Source organism: Taudactylus pleione, unplaced genomic scaffold, assembly GCF_031769625.1.
Source record: "Taudactylus pleione unplaced genomic scaffold, aTauple2 ptg000006l, whole genome shotgun sequence".
Lineage (NCBI taxonomy): Eukaryota > Metazoa > Chordata > Amphibia > Anura > Myobatrachidae > Taudactylus > Taudactylus pleione.
In genome coordinates, this window is record NW_028284409.1 from 31,274,445 (window position 1) to 31,291,374 (window position 16,930).

At 39.2% G+C, this 16,930-nt stretch overlaps 1 protein-coding gene across 1 annotated transcript in view; it reads left to right on the forward strand.

Annotated features, from left to right (window-relative positions):
• The window catches only part of PACRG (parkin coregulated), a 650,764-nt gene that overhangs the window by 418,111 nt on the left and 215,723 nt on the right, over positions 1-16,930 (forward strand). Inside the window, exon 4 of the mRNA XM_088451815.1 lies at positions 8,210-8,359. Coding sequence (XP_088307941.1) covers positions 8,210-8,359 — 150 coding nt within the window. The remainder of the gene's footprint in view (positions 1-8,209; positions 8,360-16,930) is intronic.

A 16,930-nucleotide genomic window follows, 5' to 3' on the forward strand; every position in this document is an offset into this window, starting at 1 on the left:
GGTTATTCCTGGGTCGACCCCTTTCACACAGAACTCGTGTCAGCCCTGCAAACTAGTGTAGGATCATCAAAAGGGGACGTTGCTTGCAGTTGTCATCTTTCAGCACTCCAATTAGCAGCTTGGTAGCGTGATACTGGTTAAATAACCTGGGTCGCACCTTTTACACTGCAAGCTACCCAGGTCATTCCCAGAAATATTTATTTTGTCTGATTTGTTATAAATAAAATTACTCACTAATGATTCTTTAAGCTTAGGGTTCTTTTACATAGGAATTGTCAGGCATTAGGAATATGTGTGGCTTAGAAAAGATCTTGTTTCAAATTGTGTTTAAATATAATTCTGTATGTAGCATACTTATTTTTATAATTAGAAATAAATTATAAATACTACTTTTTATTTGGTTTATCCTCTGCCATAAAAATTACATCAGGTGTCTCAACTTCCTCAAAGGTTTCTTTTTTCATTAGGTCATAACTAAAAAGTTTTTAAATGCTTCAATCCTACTCACATCAGAGAATGGAAATGGAACATGCTCTTGAAGAATTCTCACTTAATCAATCCTGTGAGATCTCCCCTACAGTGGTTTGGGAGACCCATAAGGTCACCATCAGAGGTCATTTAAATTTATTTGTTAAGGTGCAGAAACTCAAAGAAGGCCAACAAATTCTTGACCTTGAAACTCAAATTGGAGATTCAATCTATGCAAAACTGATATCCCTTAAGTGGGTAACTAAAAGCAGCTAAAACCTTACACTAGTTGCAACATAGGCTCTATGATAAGGAGGACTCCTTTTTTTGGTGGCTAGTTGCACTTCTGTTGTTCTCGTAATAGAATCCACTCCATCAAAGGCTCCCAAAACCAGCTGACATATAGCTGACATATGCTCAACGCTTTCAAGAATTTAGATGAAGCTATATGATCTTCTTGTTAATCGGATCCCAGCTTGGATTCCCGGATTGACCATTTCCATTAATCCTTTTCCCTACCTGCATTGTCCTCTTCCCAACTCTTCTCTCTTAATAAGGAGATAGCTCTGACTATCAAAACTCTTAAATATGCCTTATATCTAGATGCAGATGGCCTCCCATCCTTATAGAACAAAATATTTCATCCCATACCTGGGAGTACTCTTTAATGCCATCTTGGTAGGTTCAAAGTTTGATACTGCCATCACCGAGCTGAAATAGTAGTTATACCTAAACCAAGTAAAGATCCATCTTGTTCCTAAACTCTCACCTCAAGCTCTTTCTTAAAATTCTCACTAATCGCTTGACTGGGGCCACAGATTCCCTGGTCCACCTAGACCAGGTTGACTTTATCCAAGGGCATCAATCTTTTGACAATATTAGATTACCTGTTGACCTAATTTATTACTTCTGTCTTACATGTACTTTTACCTGGTGGTGGCCCTGGATGCAGAGAATGTGTTTTATAGGGTCTCTTGGACATTTATGAGGAGAACTTTATTTTAGATTTTCTGGGTGCATCCTCTCTGGAGTTGAATCCCTTTACTTTAATCCCACTACCTCAGTCATGGCCAATGGCCAAACATCTCCACCAGTTTCAATTTGCAATTGGACAAGGCAGGGATATCCCTTGTCACTCTTAAACTGCGCCTAAATTACAGAACATCTAGCATCCAAAATCAGATAGAACCAGGATTTCTCAGTTATCCACATAGATTCCTCAGGATATTCGCTTTCACTTTATGCCAACAACATCCTACTATCTCTGTCTAATCCATTAACTTCTTCCAAACCTCTTAAAAGATATAGCTGAATATGGTGAGATCTCCAATTTCAAAATAATCTCCACTAAAACTGATACTTTGAATCTCAATACCATAGATCCACCTAAAACTACCCTTAGAGCAAGCTATAATTATAAATAAGAAGCATCATCTTAAGTATTTGGGTATGTTCCTCATCAGGTGCTATGATTCTTTACTGAGGTTAGGGATCTTCCTTTGCACTTTCAATTAAACTACATTCAAATGTACAATTTGTATCATCTGGTTACGAACCAATGGATTCCTCATCAGCAGACGACAGTTGAGTCACTGTGTTGGCTTCACTCCTCTGTGAAAGGTCTACTCACTATGATCTATAGCCTCTTACCTCACACAGAATCCCTTGTAAAGAAACATATGAATTGGATGGGTAACACAATATGGGTGGATACCCATGACCCTGACATTGGGGAATGGATTTGTGTCAGTCTTGATTCTTCTGCATCTTCAGTCTGTATCTGGGAAAACTCGTTGTTGGTACCTGGTCCCACAGTGCCTCCACAAAATTACCATTTCCTCCTTCCAGTTTTGCTGGAGGGAGTGTGTTCAAGGTGAGCACTCTATCACATAAATCTTGATATTGTGAGAAAATAGCTCCCATGCTGAAGGATATTTATCATTTAATATCCCTTATCACTAATGTTCAGATTCTCATATTCCCTCACTTACACTCAGAAACTTATATGCCATATAGTAAATGCAATAAAATCATGCTCTCTTGGAGGATTGTGGCCCCATTCTTCATTTTCTCTATAAAATAACCTATTTGGTTCCCTTATACAATGGAATACATCGGTAGTATAATCAACAGTAAAGCTGTCACTTTTGCCTCTATAGGGTGATTATGAGTGAACCATTAGAATGCCTTTACCAGTGTGTCCTTTGATCTTGTGTATTCTGTGTCAGTTAACTGTTCAAACATTATTAATGATATTTTCTGTTATTTCCCTAAATTGTTCTGTACAGAAAAAACTTCAATAAACAGAATGTCTAAAATGTTTTTAGCTTTGTTCCCCTAAAATCTTGTTTCCTTGAACAACTGAGCTTAATTTAGCAGAATTGACTGACTCCGGTTTACTATCAATCCAGAGAAGGGTGTAATTATATATATTTAGATTTTATATTTCAACTTTATAGATGGTATCAATATGTTGCAATTTCTATATTTCTGTACATTTTAAACGTGTTATGGTGATTATCTGATTTTTGATTGTTGGAAGTAGTTTCTGGACGTGAAGCACCATTACACTCTTCTATTTCTTTTCTCATTCTTTCATTAATGCAAAGCAGACAAATACACTCACAGCAGGCTGTATATACTGGGTTTTTGGCCCTGGCAACTTCATCAGAGTCTACATGCTTAACTACAACCGATGCTACAGTCATGTGGTCCACTAGCTACCTCTGTGAAGGCAACCTTACCCAAGTCCATCCTAGAACCATTAAGAGGCATTGAGGGTCAGGGTTTCCCATGCACCTGCTGTATGACCCATCTACATAACACCATTGCATGGATTGCAGGCAGATGGTATTAAAGGGGTGATGTATCAAATCTTCTAAAGAGGACAGGTTGAGAAGTTACACATAGCAACCAATCTATACATTTATAGAATTGCTGTCTAAATAATAGCTAAAAGTTGACTAGTTGCTTTGGGCAATGGTCATGATTCAGAGACACTCGCTATTTGTGACTGCTCGCTCTGCATCAGGGCGGTTTTTGTTAAAAAAAAAAAATCCACCTCCAGGCCACTCACATAGCTGTGGGTGACCACCCACAGCATGTGCGGGCGGCCTGGCGATGGTTGCGATTATCGCGACCATCGGGCTTGCGAGGAGACCCTTGTAGTAGGGTCTCGTCCACCGCAAGCCCCAGTGAACTTCCTGCTCGAATAGAGCAGGAAGTTCACTACTGACATCACGTGTGATGTCAGTAGGGCCACCCACAGACGGCAGGCGTTCCTTCGGGAATGCCTCTGTTTGTGCAGCCACCCCCTTGACCCGCCTACAAAACGGGGTGAGCTGTCGATCAACATCGATAGCCACCCCGTTTTGCTGCGAGCCCCAAGCGAGCAAAGTTCTCACTCGCTCCGGGGCTCATGCACACTGCCCGGCCATCGACCTGCTTGCGAGCGCTATGCGCTCGCGAGCGGGTCTGAATCAGGCCCATTGTTTCCACTTGTTTTCTTAAGCAAATTTGATACATCACCCCCCAGTCCTTTATGGAATCTTCTTGGCAGGGGTAAAGCACTGTCAGGATTGAGACATCTCTGTAAGCTACCGCTACCTGCAGTTGCTTATGGGCATTGGAACCTGAATATCCCTGCTTGTTGAGATACTCCAGCACTCCAAAAATAGAATAATGCCCTACATACAAACTTTTAAGCACCCTCCCACTTGCTGCTTGCTGGTAAAACAGAGATTGTAGATGGCTTATATGAAGGGGCTACAATGAATCCAGGGCATAGGAGTGTATATTAAATTCACCAAGAGTTTTCACAACAATATCTAAATATTGAGAGAAATTTAAAGTTGTTTCATACTTATCTAGATCCTAACTAAAAATGAGTTGGTATGTATCAATGTTGATGTTTTAAAAAAGTAAATTTAAAGCAATGTAATGAAAATATGAATTTATTAGTCATAGGCATCATATAAGCCGTGTGATCTGTTAAGTCGCTGACTTGGTTTGTTGGACTGTTTTTTTGCTGAATGTTTTTCTAAACAGCTCTTCCCTTATATCCCTTTTCTTTGCTTGTTAATTGTTGCTGGGAGTCTTACATTTTTACTTTCATACTTATGTACAAATGACAATGAGAAAATGGTGGAAACAGCATTAGGTTATGTTGGTTAAATAGGAACAAGGGGTTCTGTCTTTCTACACATGAGGAGAGTATATACAAGATAATCATAATTTCTAAGGTTATCCACTAAAATCGCTCAACTGTGCAAATCTGCATTAAAGCCATAGCACTGTTCAGATTTATACCTTTGAACATTGTCAGTAAGTAAATCTCGATGACCTTTTTTTTGTTAGTATAGGCGTGAGGCTGTAGTATGATATGTTGACATTCATCATGTAGACAGTGAAATGTCAATACGTTAGAATGTCAACGTATCTCAGCGGTGATTTACTTGCAACAGACCAATGCGGCTTCCTGGTACTGGTGGTCATGTGACTGTCTCTTCCTGGTCAAACCTCCAATCATCAGGCATTCGAGAAAATATTTTTCTACTATTCCTAACACTAATCTATACCCCTTACCCTCCCTAACTGCCCCACAGCCTAACCCAACCCTCCTGTCTGCAGCCTAATATTAATGTTGACATTCTGACAATGTCAACATTTCTCATGACGACATTGTGAGCATGTCGACACATTGAGTGTTGACATTTTGACAGTGTCGACATCATAACTGTCGACTTTGTGATGTTAAAGAACAAAGAGGAAAAGAAAAGAACTCTGTTTGGTGAGCACTCCTTAGATTGATGATGAAAATGATTGAAAAATATTAAATCTTAACTTTTAATAAATATACTCTAAAATAGAGATCCGTAACATGTGTATGCATATACAACATCCACTGGAGATCTATACAAACTATGTTACATATAAATGACGCCACACTGTAGAGAAGACAAAACGTACTGTAACTAACATACAACAATTATCGAGTCATAAAAATTACTGGTGATAAGACTATACACCAGGACCGATTATACAGATATAGCTGTGATTTAAACTATTAAAGTTCACCAATCTTAAACAGGGCAAAATATTTAGATCATTAACATATATACATATAAACCTTTACCTAGCGAAATCATGGAGTATCAATACGTGAAATCTATTGTTATTGTACATCATGATATATCCAAGTGTACCCTTAATTTCTTTATGTCCTAACAAAATGGCGGACATTAATAATAAGAAAAGTCAGGGTATAGGGCTGCTTCTCCTCATTCTACTGCTCCCCACCTATGCAAATGCTATCTGTGAGAAGTGAGAGATTACCGGAGAGCAGTTTACCCTTAGAAACAACAGCATAACAGGGACGTTACTCCAATTTCATTTCTGCTGTCGAGTGTCATACTTATTGCATTGGACACCCAATGAGAGAATTACTCAATAGAAATTGCCCGCAGTAAATAGAGGCAAAGGAAACACACTATTAATGAAAATTAAACCTAATTAACATAAAACGTGCAAAAAATTAAAAACATTTAAAGAATTATATGATGAAGGGAATTGTTCATTAAAAAATTAATACACTTCTTACTCTTCTGTTTGTATACAGAAGTAGAGAACAAAACATTTTATTATACAGGTTAGTAGCATGTATCAAATTCACAAATATCCTGTGAGAGCATGATATCAGAATTGCACAGTTTTAGCACATTGCACTAGATAACCATAGATTTAAAGAATTTGAATTATGATACTAACCTGTATAAGAACTTAATAACAATATTTGTTCTGCACTTTTGTATACAACCAGAAGAGTAAATAGTGTATTCATTTTGATTAATGGACAACTCCTTTCATCATATAATTCTTTAAATCTATGGTTATCTAGTGTCACTTGCTAAAACTGTGCAATTCTGATATCATGCTCTCACAGGATATTTCTGAATTTGATACATGATACTAACCTGTATAATAACAATTTTTGTTCTCTATTTATGTATGCAAACAGCCGTGTATGGTTTAGGGCTCCCAGGGAGGGTTAGGGTTAGGCACCCCCCGGGAGGTTAGGGCTAGGCTAGGGGAAGAGGGGGTTAGGGTTAGGCATCCCCGGGGGGGATTTAGGGTTAGGCACCCCCCCGAGGGACTTAGGTTTAGGCAGCGGGGAAGGGGGGGTTAGGTTTAGGCACTTAGAGGGGTGATTAGGGTTAGGAACAGGGGGGAGGTTAGGGTTAGGCACCCATAAGGGAGGGTTAGGGTTAGGGGGTAGATTTAGGTTAGTGAATACTTATCTGGGAACGATCAGGATTTTCATCCTTGTCTGGCTGCGGCTGTCGGAATTTCAACCGCCGGCCAGGGGTCCGGCGGTGAATCATACCGATTCCTTTTCACATTATATAATGCACTTATCTGCAAATTTTATGATTTTTCTAGAATCACACTCTATTCTTATAGATGCTTTATAACTAATCTGAATAGAATGGCAGCAGATTTATAACACACATTTAGGCAAATTGTAATTAAATAACGATTAGGGTTAAAAAGTCATTTTAGAGCCTGTTCCTGAGTTGAAACTAGATAATATATCAATGTTTTTTTGCTTGCCTTACTTGTTTTTTTTATTACGGGTTCCTGCACTCAATGAATTTTCTGGTTCTTATGACTAATTCTGCCTCTATACTCAGGGAATGGAAGAGTTAAAAGGATACTGTAAGGATAACTCCACCCTGAAGAACTACATAGAAAATCTGCTGGTCTGTGCAATTCCATCCATCTCAAATGCAAAAGCAGCAGGGGGTGTCTTTAGGAAACAGACACTCCTTGCTGCATGTGCGATCCCAGCCCTGCGACCGAGGTTGCAGTCTGGGATTACCATCTGAACAGTCGCGACAGACGGTCGCGATGGTTGTCCCTTTTGACAGGCTGCATTAGCTGAAATCTACTGCAACCTGACCTGGTCCTGGCAGCTTGCGAGGCCAGGAAGTCTGTGTCCATGGCCTCGGCACTCCCAGAAAACTGGGGTGACACAGCACCCTTTCTGCTTTCTGGGAATGCAGGCCGTCCCCGCACTACCTTTCAAATGCTTCTGCCTGTCAATCAGGGGAACTCCGTGCTGTATCACAGTACCCTTTCTGCACAAGGGCAGATCACTTATCATCGGAGATATGTTCTAACCATCGGGTTAGTGTACATCACTGAATCAGGCCCATGATCATTTCCAGATCACTCAGTTTAGAGTACGCTTATGACTAATAATACTCTCATTTCACTGTAGTCCTTTTTTCCTTTTATTAAAACATCAAACATTTATACATACCAGCCTGTTCTTTCAGAGACACATCATTTATAATATGACAGTTATCCATTTCTCTCTTGTCTTTATGTGTCTTACATACTTGACTGTACTTGTAGATGGTAAAGCAAAATTTTTTTTCCCGAAATCTAGTACAAAATGTGTATATTTTAAGGGTCGCTTGATCATAGTTGTGACCAAACTGATGGTGCTATTGCTCTCTATGGAGACATATTGCAGCACTAACACATATTTATAGATATAATTAAGCAGGGAAGGCATGTTTTTTTCACAGTTGTGCTAATTTTACATGTAAAATAGTCTCCTGTAACATATGTCTGATGACGTAATGCTGCTCATGCAGAGTGGAAGTGGGTCAGAGGCTGGATGCTGATGGATACATACAAAATATGAATTTCAAACATCTTTATTTTCTTGCTTTAGATGCTTTGAACATTCGCAATCGGCAAGTAATCTGCACCACACTGAAAGTTCTCCAGCACCTGGTTGTTTCCTCTGAAATGGTGGGTGAAGCTCTTGTGCCTTACTACCGCCAGATTCTCCCCATCCTCAACATATTCAAAAATATGAATGGTGAGTCTGTATTTTTACTTGTATGCTTCATTTATTCGTCCAGAAATTCATCACTTAATACACTTTATAGATTGGATATTTTTGCATAAATACTTTCGTTTTCCAAAAGCCTTAAAATGCACATTATCTTGCCAACTGATGCAATTTATTTTAGAGTATAAATAATCACGACGTATGATAACAACCCTTAGATAATATATATTCACAGCTAAATCCAAATACATTTGGAGATCAGAGTAATGCAACTACCATATTTCACAGTGCTGGGATCTAGTAATATTAGATTACAAATTATGACACAGCTCACGTACAGCTTATTAAACAAAGTACAGAAGCATTGAAGCAATTGTATAATCTGCTAATATTTACATTTTAAAGGTTTGTTGCAGTTTTTTTGAGTAGATGAGTATTGTGCTGTCTGTGCATGTGTTATAAGCCTGGGCTTAGAAATTGTGTGTGCTTTTGAAGCAACCAAATTCCAATTGACAGCCATTGTTACTGGTTCATTTGATACATAGCCAGATTTAAGTGCTAATGGCAGTTTCTTCATCTATAACAAGGAAAACTTGTTACTTTAACTATATTAATAACTGTTCCACATTGCATTTAGTATACCATGGATTCCTGCTCTGAAATTTGTGACAGAATCAATTACTGCTAATATAACTGTTCATTTTCTGCACTGTGGTGTAATGCACATAGGATGAGATGTACTAAGCTTTTAAATGCAGTAAAACCCCCGAAAATGCAGTTTTCGTGGATTTTACTGCATTTCCCATATGTACTAAGCACCGGAATGTGATGCATTCTGCTGCTTCGTCCCGTGTGTAAGGGCATCTTTAGATGGCATTACCTAATAGAAGCCCATGGGCTTCTTATTGGAACGCCCCCTGAGAGGGATCCAATCGGATCCCTCCCAGTTCCCTCCGTGGCGAAGGACGCCAGAGGGACTTCTGGGTAATAGACCCAGAAATCCCTCTATCGCAAAGGACAGCTCTTACCGGGTTAGCTGTCCTTTGCACTTTTCTGGGTACATATCAGTGATATTATCACCGGCATGTAGTCGATAATGGGCGGTATGTACGGCATCATGGATGCAATGCTTAGTACATCCCACACAAAGTATAATGGAAGGCGATGTTTTGTATTATGTTCCACAGATATTTTTTTTTTTATTTGTAGTTGTGGATAAAAAGGGATTCTTCCTCATAATAAGCTATTTACGGGTCAACAATGACTTTAGTGCATTGACCACAATTCTGAATGAAATCTTTAATAATAATAATAATAATAATAATAATAATAATAGTACTGGCTGGTAAACTGTATCTTGGAGAGCAAGAACAAAGCACTGTCCCAAGAGAACCAGTCCATCATGCTTTGCATTGTTTTTATTTATTTAAAAAATAAATGTACTTGTTAATTATTCTGTCACCACAGTAACTTTTATTTAAATCTCCAAAGTAGTTACACATGGTTCTAATTCATACAATAAATGTCCCCAATCCACCAAACCCCTCCCATCAGGCAATGCAAATGTTTGTACCACTGCAGATACTGCTGTCTTGGCTCGCTATTCCAATTAAAGCGGTGATTAAATGAGCAAAGTTTGCGCTGCAGTTTTGCAAATGGTCATGTAAGGATGAATAAACACATATCATGCACTTTTACGTCCTGGTACTCGTGGTACTTCCAGTGGTTTTGGTTGAGCTGTGTTCATGCTCTTATAATAATGCCCCAGAGGTTGTGGATCATTAAACCCTTTGGAGAATATGTCTTCTCTGGACACAGCTATTCATAGAGAATGCTGGTTTGACGTTGAACGCTGTAAAGTGTAGACAGCTGAGAAGGACATTCCCCATTTCCAATCGCTACAGTGAAGTAGCAAATATTCATGATAGATCACCACCAGATTTTATCAACTGTGCTGGTGTGAGAAACATCTGACTTTTGCTGCAGGCTGCTTGTTGAAACCATCAATAATCACATAAAATCATGCAGCAGTCTTTAGGCTTATATACCTGGTTAATTCACTGTTCAGATTGTTTCCAGAGCAGGTTAAATAGTAAATCAAACAAATAATTACTAATAAAACCAATGATCACCCTTCAAAACCCTGCTTACGGGAGCCCTTCCAAATCAGCAAGCAAGAACTACTTGCTGATTTCTGGGAGAAATGCCAGGCCTATGCTTGTATATAGCCTGGGCCATGACAATTAGGATCCACCTGATGGGCATGTATTTATCTCCCCCCAGTCCAGCCTGCCCCTACAGATACTTCATATAATAGGGAGGCCTGAGGAATACTGAATGCAGAGTAGTACCATACTATACAACAATGCTTCAGATTGGAGGTGTTGCTGGCCATGTGGTGGGACATCCACCACTCTTCCCTGACATCCCCTTACATTATTTTGCAGCCTTGAGAGTCCTCTGGAATAATGTCACCCTAACTTATTTTCAGTCTCATCTTGGATCATTCTTTTTTATGAACATATTTCATATAAGCACTGTGTTTGTGGTCTGAGTTAGTCATTTTTTACTGTCCTGTTTAGCCTTTTAACATATGTTAAGTTTAAAGAAATTATCTATCTTGCTACACATACAACCTTAATATTTCCAGAAAAAAATATCTCCCTTATAAATATTGCATTACAACTTACATAGGACACCGAACTTCATTCTAGTGTCCTTAAATTTTAATATACACAGATTACAATGCAATCTAAGCTAATATGGATCAATATAGAAAGTAGGTTTGGCTTTTTCAGGAAAAAAAAAATCACAGACCCACAGTAAAAAAGGATTAAAGGGAGCCTATACAGTAATTTTAAATAGGTTAAGCATTAGGTATTAGAAGTGAGGCCTACATTTCAGCTTCCTTAAGAACAATCATCATGTTACAAAACATTTAATAATACATACAATATCTTTGTAACCCCAATAATCCATCCACCCAAAAGCAAATAGTTAAGTGAAACATCATCCTCTTCGCATCCCCTTGATGTAACCAAGCTTGCTTATACTCCAGTGGGGCACTCTTAAAATATGTCTGGCACCATCTTGGAACCAATGTGGGGTTACCTATTTTTCATTACAAAGACGTACATTAACAGTACACGTGTAATAGGGTTGGGTATGAAATCCCAGCTGCTGAATAGCCGCCGGATTAAATGCAAACGCCGGAACCCAAACAAGCAGAATCCCAACGGCTAAGGTAAGTACCCTATCCCTGCCCTTCTCCCCCCCTAACTTTAACCCTCCCTTAGGGCTGCCTAACCCTAAAACTCCCGGTTGGTACCTAAGCCTAAGTCTCACCCGGGGGTGCCTAAACCTAACCCCCTTTCCCACACCATAAACCTATCCCTCCTGGAGGGGTGCCTAACCCTAACCTCACCCCGGTGGTGACTAACTCTAACCCCCCTTTCCCTAGCCTAGCCCTAACCCTCCCCATGGGGTGCCTAACCATAAGTCCCCCCGGGGGTGCCTAAACCTAACCCTACCCCCCACGGCTAACGCTAACTCTCTCTCCGCTTACCTTCGTTTGGAAAGCCGTCTGTTGGGATTCTGTCATCGGGCTAAAGATAGGCTTCGTGATTTAGACGCCTGTCTTTAGTCCTAAATCGGGATTTCGACGCCGGGATTCCGTCAGACAGCTTCCCGGGCTTCTGTATTCTGATTACATGCCATGTAATATTGAGGACAAATTTAATATTATAACTGATCTTTTGCCTAAATATTCCTTAAAAATTGTGTTCTGCTGTTATTGTGCTTTACTTTAGAGAGAAACTGGGAGGTAAAAAAAAAAAAATAATAAAGATACAGTTGCTTTAAAATCTTTTGATTGTAACACAGTACATCATTTGAAATGCACTGAGGAAGCTGCTTTGATTGCTGAATATGTGCCATAATTTATAAGTATCCAGATGTTCAAGTCGTGGATCATTTCAAATCTGCAATATAATTCTCTTTGTACACACTGCTAAATGTGTGATATATTTTGTTACTATTTTACGGTTCCTTTCTGAATATAACCAGCTTTGTCGCATCCTTACTACTGCTGACTCCCATCGTACAGTATGTTCTCATCTTGCCCTTATGTTTATATCCAATCCCTTTAATAATGATGTTTGTATATGTATATTGTGCAGCATTGTAGACCTTGACAACAAAGCTGTCAAAGTACAATAGCTTGATTGAGTGAAGCTTCAGTGTTCTGGATCAAAAATATCATATTAATAGAGAAATTCGTACATCAAAGAGCACGCTTCTATTGAAGTCTATGAGACTGCAAGCACTAAAAATGAATGATGCTACTTTTCAGGGAGTAAGAGTACTTCTTAATGAGTAAAATTTAACAAGCATGGGACATTGCTGTATAATAAGAAAGTAATAATCTTTCATTTCTATAAAGCTTTGCATGGAAAGGTGCTTCATTTCCACTTTATCCATGCTTTCACTTCCAGTGTCTATCAATATCTGCCGTCACTTTCCACAGAGGCATTGCCACTTTTCATAAATGTTTTATGAGATTCAGGGAGAGAGAACAGTGAGTAAATGTGAGCATAAAAAGCTTAGTATTGTGAATGGTAATAACTGGCTGCATTTCTGATTGCAAATGCCATGTACTCTGTGAACTCATCCAACCATTAATATTAACATGTTCAAGAGACTACACTCCACTGCTTTACTGTTTTTGCTGTATATTATTTAATTAAAATTAGCATTTTTACAATGCAGTTTTCTCTACTTTCAGGGAACAGAATTGTCAGTCATGGAATTGCCTCATTAAACGTACTTAACTGCTAAACTTCATTTTAGCAGTGATAAAAATAGGCATCCAAAAATATAGTTGTACATTCTGTGATCTTGGTATTTCTAATGATTAACAAAGGCCCAGAGATTTCTTGATAATGTTGTTATTGATGTGTTTGTATAAGATAGACTGGAATTTGTGTCTCCTGTGTGCATAATTAGAACCCGCAGCCTTATCTTGCAGGTAATGAACATAAAAAGCCTAGTCTAATGATGATGATTCAATGAGTTACATCCAAGTATCAGACCATCTATTGTCAATAAAAATATTTCCCTCATGGGAATTCTGCTGTCACCATATCTTTTCCTATTTTTTTTTCTATACAGTATTACGATGGCATTTCTGATTTTATAATGGAGCTTTTTATAGTAACTTACTGTACATGTTATGTAGTGATGGTTGATCTGGGTTTCCCTAGGAAACAAATTGTCTATTTTGTTCTTTCACTTATTTGATAAAAAGATGTTTTGAAATGTATTATGTACTGTATACACACACTGTATATGTACCTTTTTCTTCATTCTCGTGTTTATCGAAGTGATTGGAGAAAATCTATATGAATGGAATCTGATTATTATTCCTTATAATGTATGCAGTATGGTAGAAATCTGCACTGCACCAATTAGCTTCACAATGTAGCAACAACCGACAGCTATTTCAGTTATGATTGACATGTTCTAATCTTACTGTCAGCATCCCTATTCTCTCTCTCACAACCATTGTCCTGCATCATCTTCTTTTTTGTTATTTAAAATTGTAAACTGTATATAAATGAGCTATTTTAGTTGTTAATGGTACCAAAATCTTGTACCTGATTGCTACGTCGTTTATACCATAATGGCTACTTATACTATTCTGGTGCTGTGAGAGAAACACTCTGAGGTCACTAGGGCAACCAGTTGTTTCTAATTATTTTGCAGAAATAATTTAAAGGGTCTGTTCAATCTGTCCAAAGTCATGTAATTGCAATTCATTATTATCATGTTCTATTTTATATTATGTATATATTTTTATGCTCTGTTAAAAGTATTTACATATCTTGCTAAATTGTTAGATTCTGACTGGGGCTTCTTACACCATAAATCTTTGTGTGCCCCGAGATGTACTGACATATTAAATGATGTCATCAGCACAATCAAGAGGTGTGATTGGATTGGATCAGCAGATGCCACAAATGAGACCCAGAGACTTTACATGATGGGTTATGTAATTTGTAGAATTGATATACTTTCTACTCACTAGTGATGTATTTCAAAGCTAATCAGGGAGTACATATATAATACAACAGCTGGGTAGCTATCACAAGTCACCGAATCCGCTCATAAATACAGAATTTTCTAAGGCCTCAGAAAACAGGGATAATTCTAAACATTAGCAGCTACTTTAATTAAACAGCATTTGTAGTTCCACATTCAGATTAACCAAAATATCTATGTACAGTGTACAGGACAGTGAACTGCACCTTCCCTTGTTTATCAGACTAGCTTTTCTTTTTTCTTAATAAATTATTATATGCTGCAATAGTTCCAGAGAATGACAATTCCCATACAACAACAATACTTAATGCACCTGATATTTTGCATTCTTGTTTTAAATAGTGATGTATTGCAAACCATTCCATGCTTCTTTACTGTCCCTATGTTGATAGGACAGTCTCAATCTGTAGGGTCTGTTTCACCAGGGCCTGGAGTTCAGGAGGTATGCAAATGTGACTGGTGCACGTGCCAGTGATTGGGTGGTTGGCCTTGGGAGCATAACTACCAGGGGCGCCAAGAGGGGGGGAGCGGGTACAGTTTACCCGGGCCTGGGCTTCCTGAGGGGCCCGGGTCTGGCGCCGCCCCCCCCTCACTTCCTCCCTCTGCAGCAGCACAGCACACAGCGTGTGCTGGGCTGCAGCAGGAGATTGCTTGCGGCTGCTAAGTAGCAGCCACAGCAATCTCCTATGCCTGAAGGGGGGAGTGATCACACTGATCACGCCCCCCACTGGCTTTGCGCCGGGCTGAGGGGCTCTGCAAAACACTATTTTTTTTCAAGGGGGCGTAGCCACGCCTTCTGAAATTAGGCCATGCCCCCTCTTTACCGGGGCCCGGTGTGGCTCTCTATGCCCCTGATAACTACACCCCTATCATGACACAGTTATTCCCCATCATGCTTCCTATTCACAGATCTGAAATGTGAGGAGGTATCCCTTTTTACATTATAATGCCATTTTAGTCGCCTTCAGCATATACAACCCAAATAACATTCATTCATGGCATATCCATTCAGCAGCTTCAGTATATTAGGTCGACAGTAACCGTGTTGACCTTCATAATGTCAGCATGAAAATTTCAACATGGTCATAATGTCGACATAGAAAATATGGACATTTAGCATATCGACACTCATGAAATGAGGACATGCACAATGTTGTCAATCCAGTTTTCAGGTATCCTCTAATCCAAGCCCCTAACCCTAACCCCTATGCTAATGTTGCCATTTTGTCTCTGTCAACATTTTCATAACTGTTGATATTCTGAAGTTGACATTCTGAATCCTGACATGCATACCTAGGGTTATTTTCTATGCATGGCCATAACTAGTGCTGTGCAAGTGATGCTGTCACCCAGGGTATGTTGTTGCTGTCCCATGGCACTTGCATTAGGCTTGCAGGGTGCCCTGAATGGCAGCCTGTAGAGCCGCTTGTAGCATCCTAAGATGCTCTGGGCAGCGGCTCCATCCTCTCAGCATGATGTCTTGATGTTATGTGTTCAGGGGCGGGAGCAGCACAAGGGGGCACAGAGCCACTGACTGTATAAAAATGGAAGTCACTATTTATCAACCGTTTGCTACAGTACTTCTAAAGCTGTTAATAGCCGTGCCTTACCTGAAGATTCAATGTGTGTTTTATTTACTGTATGTATATCAACTTTTTGTGTAGAAGTTTTTTTTTACTTCTCTGGAATGAGGCCTTGTTTCTTCTTCATAATTAGTCCTTGCAAGCAATAGAGAAATGCAGTTGGTGCTATAGTCAGCAGGTGGCACTTTTATGTCAGGTCGGTTGCACTTTGCTACATTTTTGAATACTGACCAGTAAAAAATAGGCCTAGTTTTCTCATACGTACTTAGCGTATTGGTGTATTATATATGAAGATGCATACAGAAGGGTTGTTGCAAGTGCATGGATACACAGGTTTGCCTATGTAATATTGAAGACAGCTGAAATACATACATTTTTGAGTGGCTTTCATCGATGCCTCCATTAACTGTGCATTTTTCTGAACATGCTGCTAGCCTAAGTGTTCTTCTAAATGCACCTACATTTACTGGTCAGGATGAACCATTGAGATGGTGCTCCAGCTATAAAAGCTTAACGCAACAGAATTTCTCTTTTTATTTTATTGTATATGACTGTCTTTCTGCAAGACAGATTTGGTAAGTGCTCCTTATACAATTGTTCTATAAATGTACACAGCATTAGGGAATTTTTATAGATTCTACATTTCCAGAGCATTCATATATATAGTCACAAAAAATAAAATTATCATGTGATTTGTATAATGCAACCTAGACTTTCAGCATCCCTAGAGGAGAATGAGTCTATCGCTTCCCCAGGTCTCTCTGCAGCATCAAGTGACAGCTGCAGGAAATGTAAAAGCGAATTGCAGATTTCTAAGTATGAAGAGGTTGAACATCCTCACTAATTGCTCAGAGAGGGTGGTGGTGGGGGGGGGGGGCTGTGTTTCCGCACTGGGGTGTGAAAGGAAAAGCTAGAG